Consider the following 15,366-nt stretch of genomic DNA (forward strand, 5'->3'; position numbering starts at 1 on the left):
GTGGGGCAGGTCGTGCCGGGGCCAGGTGTATGCCACGCGCTCGCTCCGCCGAAAACGCCGCCGAAAGCGTCTCTCTCTCTCTCTCTCTCTCTCTCTCTACCTGCCGCCGCGCGCCAGACGGATCGTACGAATCTCCTCGGACGTCCTTTGTAAGAGAGGATCCTCGGGGGGCTCGTCGCTCGACTTCGTATAAAAGGCCCGGCGGGTCATTGCCTCCGTCATTCGTCGTCTGGCCGGGCTACGGCCGTTTTATCTTTTTCACGGAGACGAGGAGGTGATGAGGAGGAGGAGGAGGAGGAGGTGGGAGGTGGCGAAAAAAATTTCGTCTCGAGCGATAGGGATCGCAGGTTCTCGAGGACTGCGGGGTTAGCGAACTCGTCTCTCTGTCTTTCTCCCTCCCTCTCTCGCTCTCTCTCTCTCGCTCTTTCTCTCTCTCTCTCTCTCTCTCTCTCGCTCTCTCGTCGTATACAAGAGTAACGAGAGGCCTGTTCCTTCACCCGATCGAGGGACCCTCGAGTTACGCTCTTTCGCGCCGCAAATAGACGCGATTTCAACGCGCCGGAACACGCGGCTCGGGCGACGAAGCGAGCACGCGCCGCCATCCTCCTGCATTTCTTCGCGAGTACGGAAGACTCTTCGAGTGCGTCGCAATGTTAAATCGCGCAGCAGCGCGCGCGTCTGCTCCGCCGTGACGGTCCTGCTCGAACCACCCGACACGTGACACTTTTCGAGCTGCTCATTAAATCAAACTGACAAACGACAAAAGAATCGGCGGCTGACGATTACCCGAGTAGAAAAATTGATAGGGCCCTGGTAAGAGCCTGATTATTTTTTTATAACATTAATCGGAGGCTAGTAGAGATAGAGAGATAAAGGCCCTGCAAGATGTTCAACAATAACAAATGGTTTAACGGGTCTTTACAAGGAAATATTATGAGGGTCTTATGAATATCAATAGGGCCTTATAAAGAAATATTTTTATTATTGTTTGAGTAAAAATATTTATTCTTTTTATTTCAAGAAATTTAGACTGCAATTTCTTTATTTCTTCATAATCCTGTTAGTACACAAAAATTTTTTATTTTGAAATTATAGCATACTTTACAATAAAATATAATATTCTTTACACATGAAAAGCCTGCTATTGTTTTTATTAAACTTTGCTGCATTTCAAAACGAAGGCGATATTAAAAACAATCCTTGGAAGAGACTAATGAATATAGCAACTAATAAAACTAATAAAATTTTTGATTGCAATATAATTAAAAGATCTTTAAAAAAACCGGATAGAACGTACCTGCTAAAACAACAATACTAAACTGTGACAATTTTATTACACACTTCACATCTTATCAATTTTTTATAACAAAATTTGTACATCTTAAGTATCTTTAAAACAACCTTCTAAAAACCTTTCGTAAAATCCAAGGCATCCCTAATAAATCCTTCTGAGGCCCTTCTCAGCTTTCCCTATCAAAACCTTATTTATTAAATCTAAGGCATCCCTAAAAGGCATCCATTCTCGGGGCTTGATGTGATAATAATGAGGCCCTGATAATAATCCCTTTTTAGAGCATCCTACTTTCAGCCTTATCGGGGCCTTATGCTTCACCCTAGGAGGATGGGCCCTAACAATTTTTTGCTCGAGTGTCGAGGAGGAGCAGATCGTAATTACGTGGCGCTGCGCGTTATATTCGAGAGCCGCGGGCGGAGCTTTCCGCCGTCAGGGCACGGCCGATATTCACGGGGCGGCTATTCGCTGACATTCAACCGAGGTGCAAAGTGTATCGGAGGGATGCGTGCGGTACAAAGGTGAGCGAGACAGGTGTCCGGTGAGGGTGCGTTCACGGTCAAACGACTTGCGAACGGACGGACGGACGCTGCTTCGTTCTCGCTTCATGCAGCACACTCGCTCAGCTTTTTATCTTTAGCATCGACCGCGGCCCATCTTTAGGACGGCCACGTGGGAGGTGTGTACGTGAAGCGCTGTGTCCGCGTGTGTACGTAGGCCAATATCGGTCGAGTTTGTGATATCCATCGGCGTTGCGCGACGCGAGAAAGAAGCCCGACAGAGAAAAAGGCACACCGGCGAGGTGTACCGCGTAATGACACTGACCTTTGTCGTGTGCAGTTATTGGAGTATCTTCGGGGCGTCACAGGAGGCGTCCGGCAACGGAGCTTCGCGCGTCAAGCCGTAGAAAAAAAATCTTTTTTGCCCGCGTCTCATTTCTTTTATCGCGCGGGCAGAAGTCGCGCGTGCGACGGCCTCTTTGTGCTTTCTCTCTCTCTCTCTCTCTCTCTCTCTCTCTCTCTCTCTCTCTCTCTCTCTCTCTCTCTTTCTCTCTCGTCAACTACGCTGTCTCCTCACCTTTTCGGGACTTTTGTAAGGCTGATTGTGCGTATGTCACTGAGAAGCCATTTCTATAGGCCGAGAGAAAGAGAAAGAGAGAGAGAGAGAGAGAGAGAGAGAGAGAGAAAAGAGTGATCTCACTGGTCGTAAAAATACGACTTTGCGCTTCGCGGAAAAATCGCTAATTATCGAGTGGCGCTGATCACCAAATGTTTAATATTAATAAACTCATCATCCGTTTACCCAATTAATATTTGGCGTGGATCGCGCTTTCGGGTCGATGGGGGCCACCGGTTTTATATTGTGCGCGGACTTCCGTCTATTTGCAGCGTTGTTCTATATTCGTCACTTTTCAGATCGCGGCTGAATCGAATAATAGAAAGGCGACAAAAACCGAATCGAAATTTGGTTCAGATTCGTCGGTAGAGTCGCGGTAAAACCGCCAGATATAACAATATTTAAACTATTGTCTTCTTTGGACTACACAAATGTGATCGTTTTCTCTCCCCTTCTCTCTACGTCGAGTCGTCGAGCTTGCTTCACGATTTTTTAACGCGCCATCTCCATTAATTCAATATTTTACCTGTGCTCAATCTTTACTGCTAATTGCGTGCAACAATGTACCAATAACGCATCAAGCTCCGTACAATAACATAATTAATAAGAGTTAATAAAGTTAACAAGAGGAGAAAGACAGGGCGGATCCGAGCAAAAAACTGTTAGGATCATCCTCATGAAGCATAAGGCCCCGATAAGGCTGAAAGTAGGATACCCTAAAAAGGGATGTCTCATTATTACCACATCAGAGATAGATTTTTAAGGAATATCTTAGATTTTACGAAATAAGGCTTCAATAAAGAAAACTGATGAGGACATTAGAAGGATTTTTAGAGATGCCTTAGATTTAATAAATAAGACTTTGGATAGGGAAAACTGATGAGAACCTTAGAAGGATCTTTTAAGGATACTTTAGATGTACAAAATCAAGTTCTGTTATAGAAAATTAATAAGATCTGAAACGTGTAATAAAATTTTCATAGTTTAGTATTACTGTAGTAGGTACGCTCTATCTGGTTCTTTTGAAGATTTTTTTTTTTATTATTATACCGCAATTGAAAACAAATTTTGTTAGTTTTATTGGTTACCATATTCATTAGTCTTTTCCAAGAATTTTTCTAGTATTGCCTTTGTTTTGAAATATGGCAAACTTTAATCAAAAATATTGCAGGATTTAAGGTAAAGAGTGCTATATTTTATTGTAAAATATATTTTTAAAATAAAAAGTTCTTGTTGTATACCAACAAGGTTATAAAGAAATAAAGAAATTGCAGTCTAAATTTCTTGGAATGAAAAGAAGTAATATTTCTACTTAAGCAATAATAAAAATATTTCCTTATAAGCCTATTAATATTGCCATATTGATATTGCCTCATAAGGCCCTTATAATATTGCCTTATAAGGACCCGTTAAATCATTTGTTGCACATCTTGCCCTTGTCTTTCTATCCCTACTAGGACCCGATTAATCTCAGAGAAAAATAATCAGGCCCTTACTAGAGCCTTATTAATTTTTCTACTCGGGGAGGTGTAAACGAAACCAAACTCGCGGTCCGAAGGGCACTATCGGACGCAAAAGTCGCTACTCGCGGATTTACATTATAGGTTTTGCACGAGATTGCCGGAATTCATAGTTTAGCGAATTATTCACGATGTTTGATCGAAAGCGTAATTAACTAGAGATTCGTGTTTGCGGAGCATTATTCAGTTGTTTGGGTCGGTATTTCTTGTATGAAATAAACGCGTGGCGGACAATCGCGCATTCATGAAACTGTAATCATCAAGCTACAATTTATCGAACGATGACGGTTTATGAATAGCGGCCGAAATTTCGACTCGCACGTCACACGTAAATTCGTCACACGTCAATTAAGGCCGAGAATCCCCCGCGCGATACGCGATGAAAATTTCAGGTAATAAATTGTTTCGCGCATACCTGCACATTTGTGACGTGTATCAGCGCCCGCGTGCCGCGGCGTCCTGCGTCCTTCGTCCTGGCTGCCAACTGCTCTGTCGTGACGCTGTCACTGACGTTCAAACTGACACGCTCGCGTCGAGGCGATTCGATCGGAGAAACGCGTGTTAATGGACGCGTCAGCCGCGCGGGGGCTCCATTCAATATTTCGACAGGATATCCTGATGGACAGGAGCGTGAGACGGTGTGCGTGCCGAAACGCAGTGGAAACATCCGGGAAAGTTCGCGAAAACAAGTTCGACCGCCTCGAAGGTCCGCGGTATTCTGTGATCGCCCGGGCGACTGACTCTGCCCTTTCCGTCTTGTTTTCTTTCGCGCGTCCCTCGTCCCGCGTTTCTTCGTTAGTGTTTTCCCTCGACCGGCGATTACATAGCACAGAGGTGTGTTATTAAACCTAAACTCCAATGTCAAACTTACAAGATAGATTCTACGAAAAAAAGAGAAATAAGTAGAAAGGTCTCGGTAAACACGTATTCTCAAACGCTCGGTTTCTGAGCTACAGTTGCCGCCATCTTGGTTAAAAATATATTCCGCTCACGAAATTGTATTTTACAAATAAGTCACTAGGCCCCCACGCTGTTGCAAAATTTGTCCAAAATTTCTGAAATGTGTCTTCTTGATTTCGATCGTTCGTTTCGACAATCAGTAACGATATATCAACGTAAGGGTGAATGATTTTTCGGTCCAAACACTATTAAAGTTCATAGATATTCTTTTTTTAAACAGGTACAAGAGTGCTGTATTAGCATTCTTAATCCGTTTTCTTTCGTCGTTGTTGTCTTCTGTACTTCGAAAGCTAAGCTTTAGCGGGCGTATGTTTACCAGTATCTTTTTATGTATTTCTCAACATAACATCTGTCTCGTAAGTTTGTCGATGGAGTCCAGACACAGTCCTGTATTTCATGGGCATTAATAACGTCCTTCCGATGTTTCTACTGTTTCTACGCGAGTATCACTGCCACGAGTTAGTTTCCGAAATGCCACAACGGAGTGGCGAATATCGCAAATGGGAACCAGGACGGAGGATGCAGGACATCGCGACGCGGGCGACGATGCATCATATATTTCCAAATGTGCGAAATCATTTGTTATACGCGGAACGACAGGTCCTAACGAATGTTTGACAGCCTTGCTAAAAATAAAGGGATATCCAGACCGGTATTTTTTAGCAGTCGTCGCTCGACAAAGAATTACAGCTTCAAAAACCTCTTTAATTATCGTCGACATACGAGATAAGTACGTTTGTGTGTAATAACAATCTGTAATTGGTTATACTCCCAATCAAACATCGTAAATAACTTACGAATACGAGTACCGATATGCAACATCTGAATTCTACATTTAATCCGAATTCAAATTTTTAACGGTATACAGGGTGTCTCGTTTCAATCGCGCACGCCGATTGACATCGCAGAAAGCGGTCGGATGAAGAAATGTTTGCGACAAAAAGATGATAATTTTGAAATTTCCAAAGGCCAAGTTAGGGGCACCGTTTAACACACACATATTCTTGAGACTAAATAGAATAAAAAAACACAGTGCCTCTTTTTCTTCCGACAAATAGTTACCGAGATAAGTTAAATCTCGGAAAAATTACCAAGCTTTTCGTAAATATCTCAAAAAATATCAGACAAATAAAAAAATGTTACAGATAAAAGTCGTCCAAAATAATCGGCGGAAGAAGATGATGTAATAAAAAATTGGGGTTTCCGTCTAAGAAAAATGATGGTCAGTGAGTATCTCGAAAGTGGTGCCATCCGCAAGCGAAATGATATCACTGTCTTATGCTCCCCTCGAACCGAACGATTTTTGTCTAAAACACTTTTCCATCCGACCGCTTTCTGCGATGTTAATCGAGGCGCACAATTAAAACGGGACCAAGTATAATATTATCGAGAATCATTCTCGCTTTTATGGTCGCTACTTTCTCGAGAATAAAAATTAAATGCGGATGGAATATCGAGACGACCGGGAACATTGAATAATTCTCGACTGTTAGTTGCTCCAATATGGGACAAAAGCCCGTATAATGTGTCTCGAGATTCCCCATCGGCCTGTCGAGTTCGACAGAATTCGCGGCTTTAATATGAAAGGAAAATTTCAATTCGGGAACTAACGCGCGAGGACGTCTGTATGAATAAAAAATAAAACCCTACCTACAAACGCGACGATTCGTCTGGAATATCCCGCTAGGAAAAGGGCTGGCGGAGGATTTCTCGTACGATATACAAAACATCCACGAGGTGATTTCGCAGCGTTAAGGGGAGAATTACTTGCGGAGCAGATCGTTTTCAAGGCTATTTTTGCGAACTCTTTTAACAGAAACGGTAGGATCAATGGACTTGAAATTTCCACAGTGTATTCATTAATGTCCAAAATATAAAATAAATTTGTTTTTACTAACTACATGGAAAATAGACATAAAACTTTAAAGGCGTTTATCTAGAAACATCATTTTCTTAAACTGTCGCAACACGATTACGCAAAAACTACTGAACCGTGAATAACTTGACATTTTTTTGCACAATATGCAGTAGACATGTAGTTTTCGCGCCCCTACCTCGAACACAGTTATATTTTATTTCATTAACTTTTTAAAAATATGATTACAAGTTGAAAAAAGTTTCATTTTCAATATCTTTTTGCACAATCATTATTTTTCCAAACTTGGCTTCACCGCCTTCATTTTGGTACGGATTATAATGGCAACCGTATATTTAAAAAATCTTTCTCATTTTTTTATCTCAGAATAGTGAGAGGAATTAGAAGAACTCGCAAACGGATGACTGCATTTTTATCTACAATTACAAATTTTGGGTCGGTTCTTGCGGTACAATAAAATTTATTTTATACTTTGAACATTAATGAGTACACCGTGAAAATTTCAAGTCCATTGATCTTACCTTATGTTTTTGTTAAAAAAATTCGTAAAAACAGCCTCTCGCATATAATTTCCCCCTTGAGCGCATACGGCCGCGGGGATGAAGAATTTGAGGGACCATACTCGCCAAGGATTCGCGACTCTCGTCCTTCGGCCGAGAGTGGTAATTTACATCCGATAATAATTATGTTGATCGCGCGTGCGCGAAGGAATATTGAAATGCGGACAGATGTTTCTCGTTTCTCCTCTCCCGGGACCGCCGAATGTAGAACGCGCGTATAGACGCGCGATTTCGCCACGAGATATCCTTAATAAATAAGCGTCTCTCGAGTAAAAGTGCGAGACGCGGTTGGAGATGACGCGAGAGAGGTGCGCAACGGATAGTCCACGGCAGAAAATTCGAGATGTAGCGCGCGGCTCGGTTGAATAATTTTCCAACTCGCCGGACGAGGTGTACAGAATTAGCATAATCGCGGGGAGGGGGGGGGGAGGGGAGTGGAGTGAAACCGCGCGCAGTTCCGTAAGCTGCATTCTGCCTCCGAATGACATTTAAAAGGACGATTCCGCCGGCGCGAGGGCGCAGCTTTAGTGGCGATCGGTGGCTGTTACGTACGACCTTATCTGCCGTCCGGCCGTAAAAGCGCTTGAGATAAGAGACAGTAATAGGGAGTCGGAGAAGAACTTACCCCATCACGTGTGGCACGTCGATGGAATGGGAGGACGCCCGTTTACGGTCGCCAGCCATATCGGCGAGTCGGGCGAAATCAGTGTCCTGATCGGCCAGCCGGGCGCTCTTGCGCGATTCGAGCAACCTGATCTCCTCTATGCGTTTGGTTAGGCTCATCGTACCCTGCAACAAAAAGCACACCAAGGCCCGACCTTAGAGAGCGAATGGCACTTTCGATTTTTAGCAGCTCTCGAGCACGCCGATCGACCAGATCCCCGCGCGCGAGCATTCGCAGTCCTGACGGCCTGCGACAGCGATGTGAGACAGTAACCTGTGTGTGTGTGTGTGTGTGTGTGTGCACACGCTCCCTCATCAAGTCGCATTAATTTCGCAAGCCACTCGGCGGACAGATCGCGCGGGCCGCGAACGCGGAACAAAACCAGCGGGAAAGGGTCGTAAAACTGCTCTGACCAGGAAGAAGAATACGATCCGGCCGCAACGTCCCGAGTAGAAAAATTAATAGGGCTCTAGTAAGGGCCTGATTATTTTCCTCTAACATTAATCGGGCCCTAGTAGGGACAGAAAGACAAGGGCCCTGCAAGATGTGTAACAAATTTAACGGGTCAACGGTTAACAAATGAATGGGTCTTTATAAGGCAATATCAACAGGATCTTATAAGACAATGTTAATAGGGAGCCTTATAAGGAAAGATTTTTATTATTGTTCGAATAAAAATATTTGTCCTTTTCATACCAAGAAATTTAGATTGTAATTTCTTTGTTTCTTTATAACCTTGTTAGTATACAACAAGAATTTTTTATTTTTGAAATATGGTATAATTTACAATAAAATATAGCATTCTTTATATGTAAGAATTCTGCTTTTATTAAAGTTTACTGCATTTCAAAACGAAGGCAATACTAGAAAAATTCTTGGAAGGGACTAACGAATATGGCAACTAATAAAATTTGTATTTTTAATTGCGGTATAATTAAAAAATCTTTAAGAGAACCAGATAGAGCCTACTTTAGGTACCTACTAAAACCCTACCAAACTATGACAATTTTATTACACGCTTCAGATCTCTTATTAATTTTCTACAACAAAACTTGATTTTCTACATTTAAAGCATCCTTAAAAGATCCCTCTAAGGCCCACATCAGTTTTCCATGTTAAAGCGCCATTTCGCAAAATCCAAGGCATCCCTCAACAAGGCCCTTCTCAGCTTTCCCCATTCAAATTAGATCTAAAACATCTCTAAAAAATCCTTCCAAGGCTCTTCCCAGCTTTTCCCATCAAAACCTTATTTCGCAAAATCTAAAGCATCTCTAAAAGACCCATCTCGCAGCCTGAAGTGGTAATAATGAGGCATCCCTTTTTAGCACATCCTACTTTCAGCCTTATCGGGGCCTTGCGCTTCATGAGGATGGCCCTAACCATTTTTTGCTCGGTCGGAAGCAAAGGTCGGAAAGCTCACACGCGGCAACGCCCGCGCGGAATGTTTCATCCAGCGGCATCCGATGGCTCGCAATCGCGGCCCGGCCGCGCAACGGCCGCGGCGGTTTCATCGGCGCGTCGAGAGCTCGGGATTGAATATTCCGCGGGGCATTCCGCGGCGTTCTCGCGGCGGTCGAAGGCCTAACCGAGCGCGCACGTGCGAGCGACCGTCTTGGAGAAAGTGCAAAATTTGGACTTTCTCCCGCGACCGGCCGGTTTAATTGTTAATCGCGGTCGATTACTTCCTCATGGCTGCTCGCGATCGACGCGGCGAGCGAGCGCGCCGCAATTATCCCGATTCATGGTTACGTATTCGGCCGCGCCGCGCCGTAGTCCTTTGGCTCGTCGCCGACGTGTAACCTCTTTGCGAAATGCGCTCCGAGATTGTTTGTTATTCCGGCCCGAGAGATGCGAGCGGCAATCGAGCTACCCCGCGTGGCGATACGGCGGAGGCCGACGTGCACGGTCACGCACGAATGTTTATACATTCGCGAATCTCGCAATCGAGCGAGAAAGACGGGCCTCGGCCCGTCGAACGTGTCGCTCCGAACGCGGTGACATCGCGGCGTCGCCGCGAGCGGCCGCGAGGAGACGGAGCCAAACTTCGATCGCGGCGCGTCTTGATGTGTAACACGCGTCGGTCAACGTCCGACGACAATACGTCGCGAGATCACATTAAACACGGCAAACGAGATTAGGCGGCAATCAAGTGAGTTCATAAATCGTGAGGCTCATTTTAAGTGCCGTTGGTCGCGCGACCAACAGCACGCCTGGATACTATCGGTACAAATATTTTTCATTACCGGATATATATATATATATATATATATATATCTCGGCCATATTTTCTACCGGTAGCATCCTTGCCCCCGGCCCCCGACCCCCCTTCCCCCCGACAAGTAACTTTATTCGTTTCACTGGAAACGTTCGGTTTCACTTCGAAGCGGCTGACCTCTGTCTTATCTCCGCGATTAGGGCAGAGAATTTATATTCAGGGACGAAAAAGAGTTAAATACAGCAGGTCGTGCCCGAAGGCGAAGCGCGGCGTATCGCCGGCGCTGCGTCGCCGTCGCGGATCGCTCGATCGTGTCGCGGCGCGATGAGTCGTATCTACGAGCGCGATCTCGCGCGAGTCGCAAAATCCGTCAAGAAATCGCGCGCGTGTCACGCGGCCGAAGGCGCGAAAGTCACGTCCTCAGCCGCATCTCCGCCCCCCCCTCTCTCTCTCTCTCTCTCTGTCGCTCGCGACGGTTCCGTGTGTGCCGCGATATTGAATTTCGACACACCGCGTATGCGTGTCGCGCGCGCGAAACGAAAGCACGGGCAGGCTGTTAACCCGCGACTACGTCGTCATTATACTCGCATTATCGTGCCTCCGGGGCTGTGAGTGCGTAGTGGACACGGCCGATACAGACGCGTGCACGTACGATCCGCGCGCTTTTATCGCGGCCACTCGCGGCCCCGATAGCCGTCGCCGTGGCGATTTTTCCAGTGCCCCGCGAGCCAAAAATATTGTTAAGGCCATCCTCATGAAGCACAAGGCCCCGATAGAGGGCTGAAAGTAGGATGCCCTCTAGAAAGAGATGCTTCGCGTTATTATATCACATCAGGCCTCGAGATGAATATTTTAAGAATGCCTTGGATTTAATTAATAAGGCTTTGATAGGAAAAGCTGAAAAGGGCCTTAGGAGGATTTTTTAGCGGTGTCTTAGATCTGATTAATAAGGCTTTGATAGAGAAAGCTGAGAGACGCCTCCGAAGGGGTTCTTAGGGATGTCTTAGATCTAATAAATAAACTTTTGATAGGGAAAGTTGAGAAGGACCTTGGAAGAATTTCTTAGGGATCCTTCAAATTTTACAAAACAACGCTTTAACATGGAAAACTTAGAAGCAGGAACCTTAGAAGGATCTTTTAAGGATGCTTTAGATATATAAAAGTGTTTTTATAGAAAATTAATAAGTTCTGAAGCATGTAATAAAATTTTCATGGTCTAGTGTTGTCTTAGCAAGTACGTTCTGATTCTTTTAAAGATTTTTTTAATTATACCGCAATTAAAGACAAATTTTATTAGTTTTATTAATTGCTACATTCATTAGCCTCTTCCAAGGATTTCTCTAGTATTGCCTTCGTTTTGAAATGCAGCAAACTTTAATAAAAACAGTAGCAGGGATTTTATGTGTAAAGAATGCTATATTTTATCGTAAAGTATTGTAAAGTATGCTATATTTTTAAAATAAAAAATTCTTCTTGCATACTAACAAGGTTCCAAAGAAATAAAGAAATTCCAGTCTAAATTTCTTGGAACGAAAAGAACGAATATTTTTGCTCAAGCAATAACAAAAATATTTCCTTAAGGCCCTATTAATATCGCCTTATAAGGACCCGTTAAACCATTTGTTACATATCTTGTAGGATCCTCGTCTTTCTATCCCTACTAGAGCCCGATTAATGTAATAGGGAAAAATAATCAGATCCTTAGGCCAGAGTCCTCATCAATTTGTCTACTCAAGGCGAGCCGACCGTGTTTATTCCGAGCGGCCTTTTCGCCAACACGTGCGACACACGATAACGTGTTTCAATAACATGCGTGTCTCGATAATGCCGCAGCCCGGTCTCGGCTCTCGGCTATGAGGCGTTGCCGTATTCCGACGATTGATTTCGTGATGAAGACGTCAGGAGACGCGAAGGTCATCGCGCTACTTCGCGCACCGCCGAGGAACCGTCGTCCACGAGTGACGAGGGACGCAGGATCACCGCGTGGGCGTCTGATATCCCGCGCGATCGGCGCTTCCTCGGGGACTCCCACGCCGCGGTTCCGGGGAAAACGGGCGGCGATTACCTCGGCGTCGCGGCGGGACTCTCCGCGGACGCCGCAGGAATCCGCCTGGCCGCGCGCGCACGCACGTACGCCGATTTGCCCGGCGACGCGTTTCTTCCCCGGTTTCGCCGATAATCGAGCGTGGCCGAGCGTGACGCTCTATTATTCGACGGCGACACCGCGATCGGGAAGAAAGTCGAGAGCGCGGCGCGGCGCGACGTCGGGACGGACGAAGTCGCGCGCGAAAAGAACACGACGCCGTCCAACTGTTACGTGCGCGTCCTCTCCTCTCCCCTTCTCTCCTCCCGCCGCTCTCTTCGATTTATCTCGTTTCGGCTGGTCGATTTCTCACGCGCTCCGCAATCCCGAGGGGGATATTCTCCCGGCAGATATCCGACGTTGTTTTCGGAGCGAGATATCGCGACTCCACAAGCCTAACCACAAGCACGCGAATCTCGAGATTCGCTCTGATACGGAGGGGGGAGAGGAGGGCATCTTGCCTCTCTTGCCGACTTTGTACCGACACGTACCGGTCGCGCTCTCGCGGCCTCGCGCGATCCTCCTCGTGCTCGTATGAGCGTCATCGTCGGGGAGCCATTCCTCTCTCACCGTCGCCACGCGCGAGAAGCGTATAAATTTCCGCGGGTGAAATATGCGCGCGCGACTCGCACGTGCGTGCGCCGCAATCGCGAATTCGCAAACATGCGATCTGCGCGGCGAGAGCGTAATGATACGTTCGTCGCGCGGCAACTTCATTACTTAATCGCTCCTCCGCAGCGGCGTCTTATCCTCCGCGGCTTTAATTCCTACGTCGAAATGCCCATCACGCTCGTCCTGTGACACATACTAATTTCGCGCGATCAAGATTGTGCCTCGCGATTAATTAACTCGCCGCGCGAGTCCCGCTCTCTCTCTCTCTCTCTCTCTCTCTTCCTCGCTCGCTCACTTTCCCGCGCCGCGGCCGGGGAAGATCGCGAACGGACTCGAGTCCGCGCGCTTCCGCGAGAGCCCGCCCGCTCACGCGCATGCGCACGCGCGGACTTAATTAACGGTTAATTCATCGGTCGACGAAAACCAGCCGGTTTTCGAACGCGGTGTGTCGCGGCAGATCCCGCTGGTCGCGAGATTAATCGCCCGGCGCCGCGGAGGCGGCGCGTGCCCCCGCGATGTCGGGGCTTTAACCCCCTCGGAGGGTCGGAGAAGCGGCAGGGGGGGGGGAATGAGAGAAAGGGAATTCAATTAACCTCGAGTAGCCGTGACGTCGCGCAACAGCGCGCACAACCGAAGCCCTGTTTGACGTAGGAATCACGCGCGAATGAATTCGGCATGTAAATACGATGTTGACAAATGTCACGCACGTCCCCCCTCCCCCCTCGGCCGTCATGCGCGAGTCGCGCCGGTCGAGCCGTCGGTTGTACAATAATTCAGTAGTAACGACAATGATAAAACCGCCGCTGCCGCGGCCGCGGCTGTTGAAATTAGACGGCGCGGCGGAGGCGAAAGTTTCCCTTTCGTTTCAGGGCCATCAGCGAGCGCGCGCGCGCGCGCGCGAGGCGCGTTCCTCGCTCCATCAGCTGTTGAGATATGCGCGCGGCCGAGCGTTATTCGATACGCGGCTTATCCGCGCTTCGCGCAACGTTTGCGCTCCGCTCGCGCGAGGCTGCGGGCGAGCGCGCCCGGACTTTCGCCTTTCGAGACTCGGAAGCTGAATTTGATACAGCGTTCTTCCGTCGTCGTCCTCGTCGCGTCGTCGTCGTCGTCGTCGTCGAGCGAGGCTACTCGGACTCGTCTATAGCGCAGAGAGCTATACGCTTCCCTCGTCTTTCTCCGTTTATTCTTGCCGTCCTTGCAATATTGATGGCCACGCATTATCCCGACGGGGAGCGTCGACGGCGCTTCCGGCAGTGAGATTTTCTACGAGACGACGACGACGACGAGCACTAGCAGCGAAATGCTAATCCCGCTCCGACATTCACAAGCCGCGAAAAAACGGGGCTGCCCCGTCGCAGCTGCCCTCGCCTACGAGGCCTCCCTTATCTTAGTGACCGGGTCGTCAAAGGTCAGGGGACAAGCGGAAAGCGCAAAGGTCGCCGGAGCGCCGCTCGATTCGGGCCGAGGCGAGTAGGTGGAGAGGACAGGTAGTAGGTCGCGGAGATCAGTAGAGATGAAAGAGCACGAGGAGGAGGCGGCGGCGACGACGGGGGCGAGGAAGGAAGGAAGGAAGGAAGGAAGGAAGAAAGGAAGTCCGCTCTTGCAGCCGCGCTACGCTCGCTGGCGCGCGCTGCGAGCTACGCGCGCTCGACAGCACTTTCACCGTTCGGTCACTTTCGAATTTCTTCCCTTCGCTGCCGTTCGCTCCTTTCCGCACATCGCGCGGTCGATGAGCGAGCGAGCGCGAGAACGCATGCAACAAACGTCTATATCTTCTTCCCGAGAGCGCGCGCGCGTGTCGTCGACCTTACCTTCGTCGCCGGCGCCCCCCCTCCCCGTCGACCCTCGTGCTCCGGCGTCCACTACGCGTTAGCGTTAGCGTTGTTTGTGTCTCTCTCGCGCGACTACGATTCTCATAAAAACATCGTTGCGCAACGAACGCGCGTTAGATAACGGTACGAACGGGCCGGCGATGCCGGATCGGCGAAAACGCTCGCGATCGGCCGGGGTCGGTTCCCGACCTCGACGAGAGACGTGCCCCTCGCGCCGAGCGATCTCTCTCCGAGCGACGCCATCTTGGCGGCGCGTTCGCTCGTGCCGCTTAGCTCGCGGCCGGAGATATTAATGAGCAGTGGCTCGGGTCTAATTACCTGGATATTTCCGCGCGACGCAGCTCTCGCACGCAGCGACGACGCATCCTCGCGTGCCGCTGGGTGGCGGAAATGACCCGGCGGCGGCGGCGGCGGCGGCGGAATTCAAGCGGCTAACGGCCGCGCGTCCCGCGCTGCGATTGGCCGCTCGCCGTTTGAATTTGTCGATGTAGAGGGCGTAGAAGCGCCGAGAAGTATCGCGCAAAAAAACCCCCCTATTTTCGCCTTGCCTCGCGCCTTCGAAGCGTCGCGAGCGGCTCGGCGAAATTCGGCTCGCGCCGATTGGGACATTCCGGAATTGCCTTCGTTCGACGAGGAG

General features: G+C 48.1%; 1 protein-coding gene across 1 annotated transcript in view; it reads right to left on the reverse strand.

The window, feature by feature from the left end:
* The window catches only part of Glut4EF (Glucose transporter 4 enhancer factor), a 114,742-nt gene that overhangs the window by 55,895 nt on the left and 43,481 nt on the right, over nucleotides 1-15,366 (reverse strand). Inside the window, exon 2 of the mRNA XM_025305274.1 lies at nucleotides 7,949-8,112. Coding sequence (XP_025161059.1) covers nucleotides 7,949-8,112 — 164 coding nt within the window. The remainder of the gene's footprint in view (nucleotides 1-7,948; nucleotides 8,113-15,366) is intronic.

Source organism: Harpegnathos saltator, unplaced genomic scaffold (genome assembly GCF_003227715.2).
Source record: "Harpegnathos saltator strain DR-91 unplaced genomic scaffold, Hsal_v8.6 scaffold688, whole genome shotgun sequence".
NCBI lineage: Eukaryota > Metazoa > Arthropoda > Insecta > Hymenoptera > Formicidae > Harpegnathos > Harpegnathos saltator.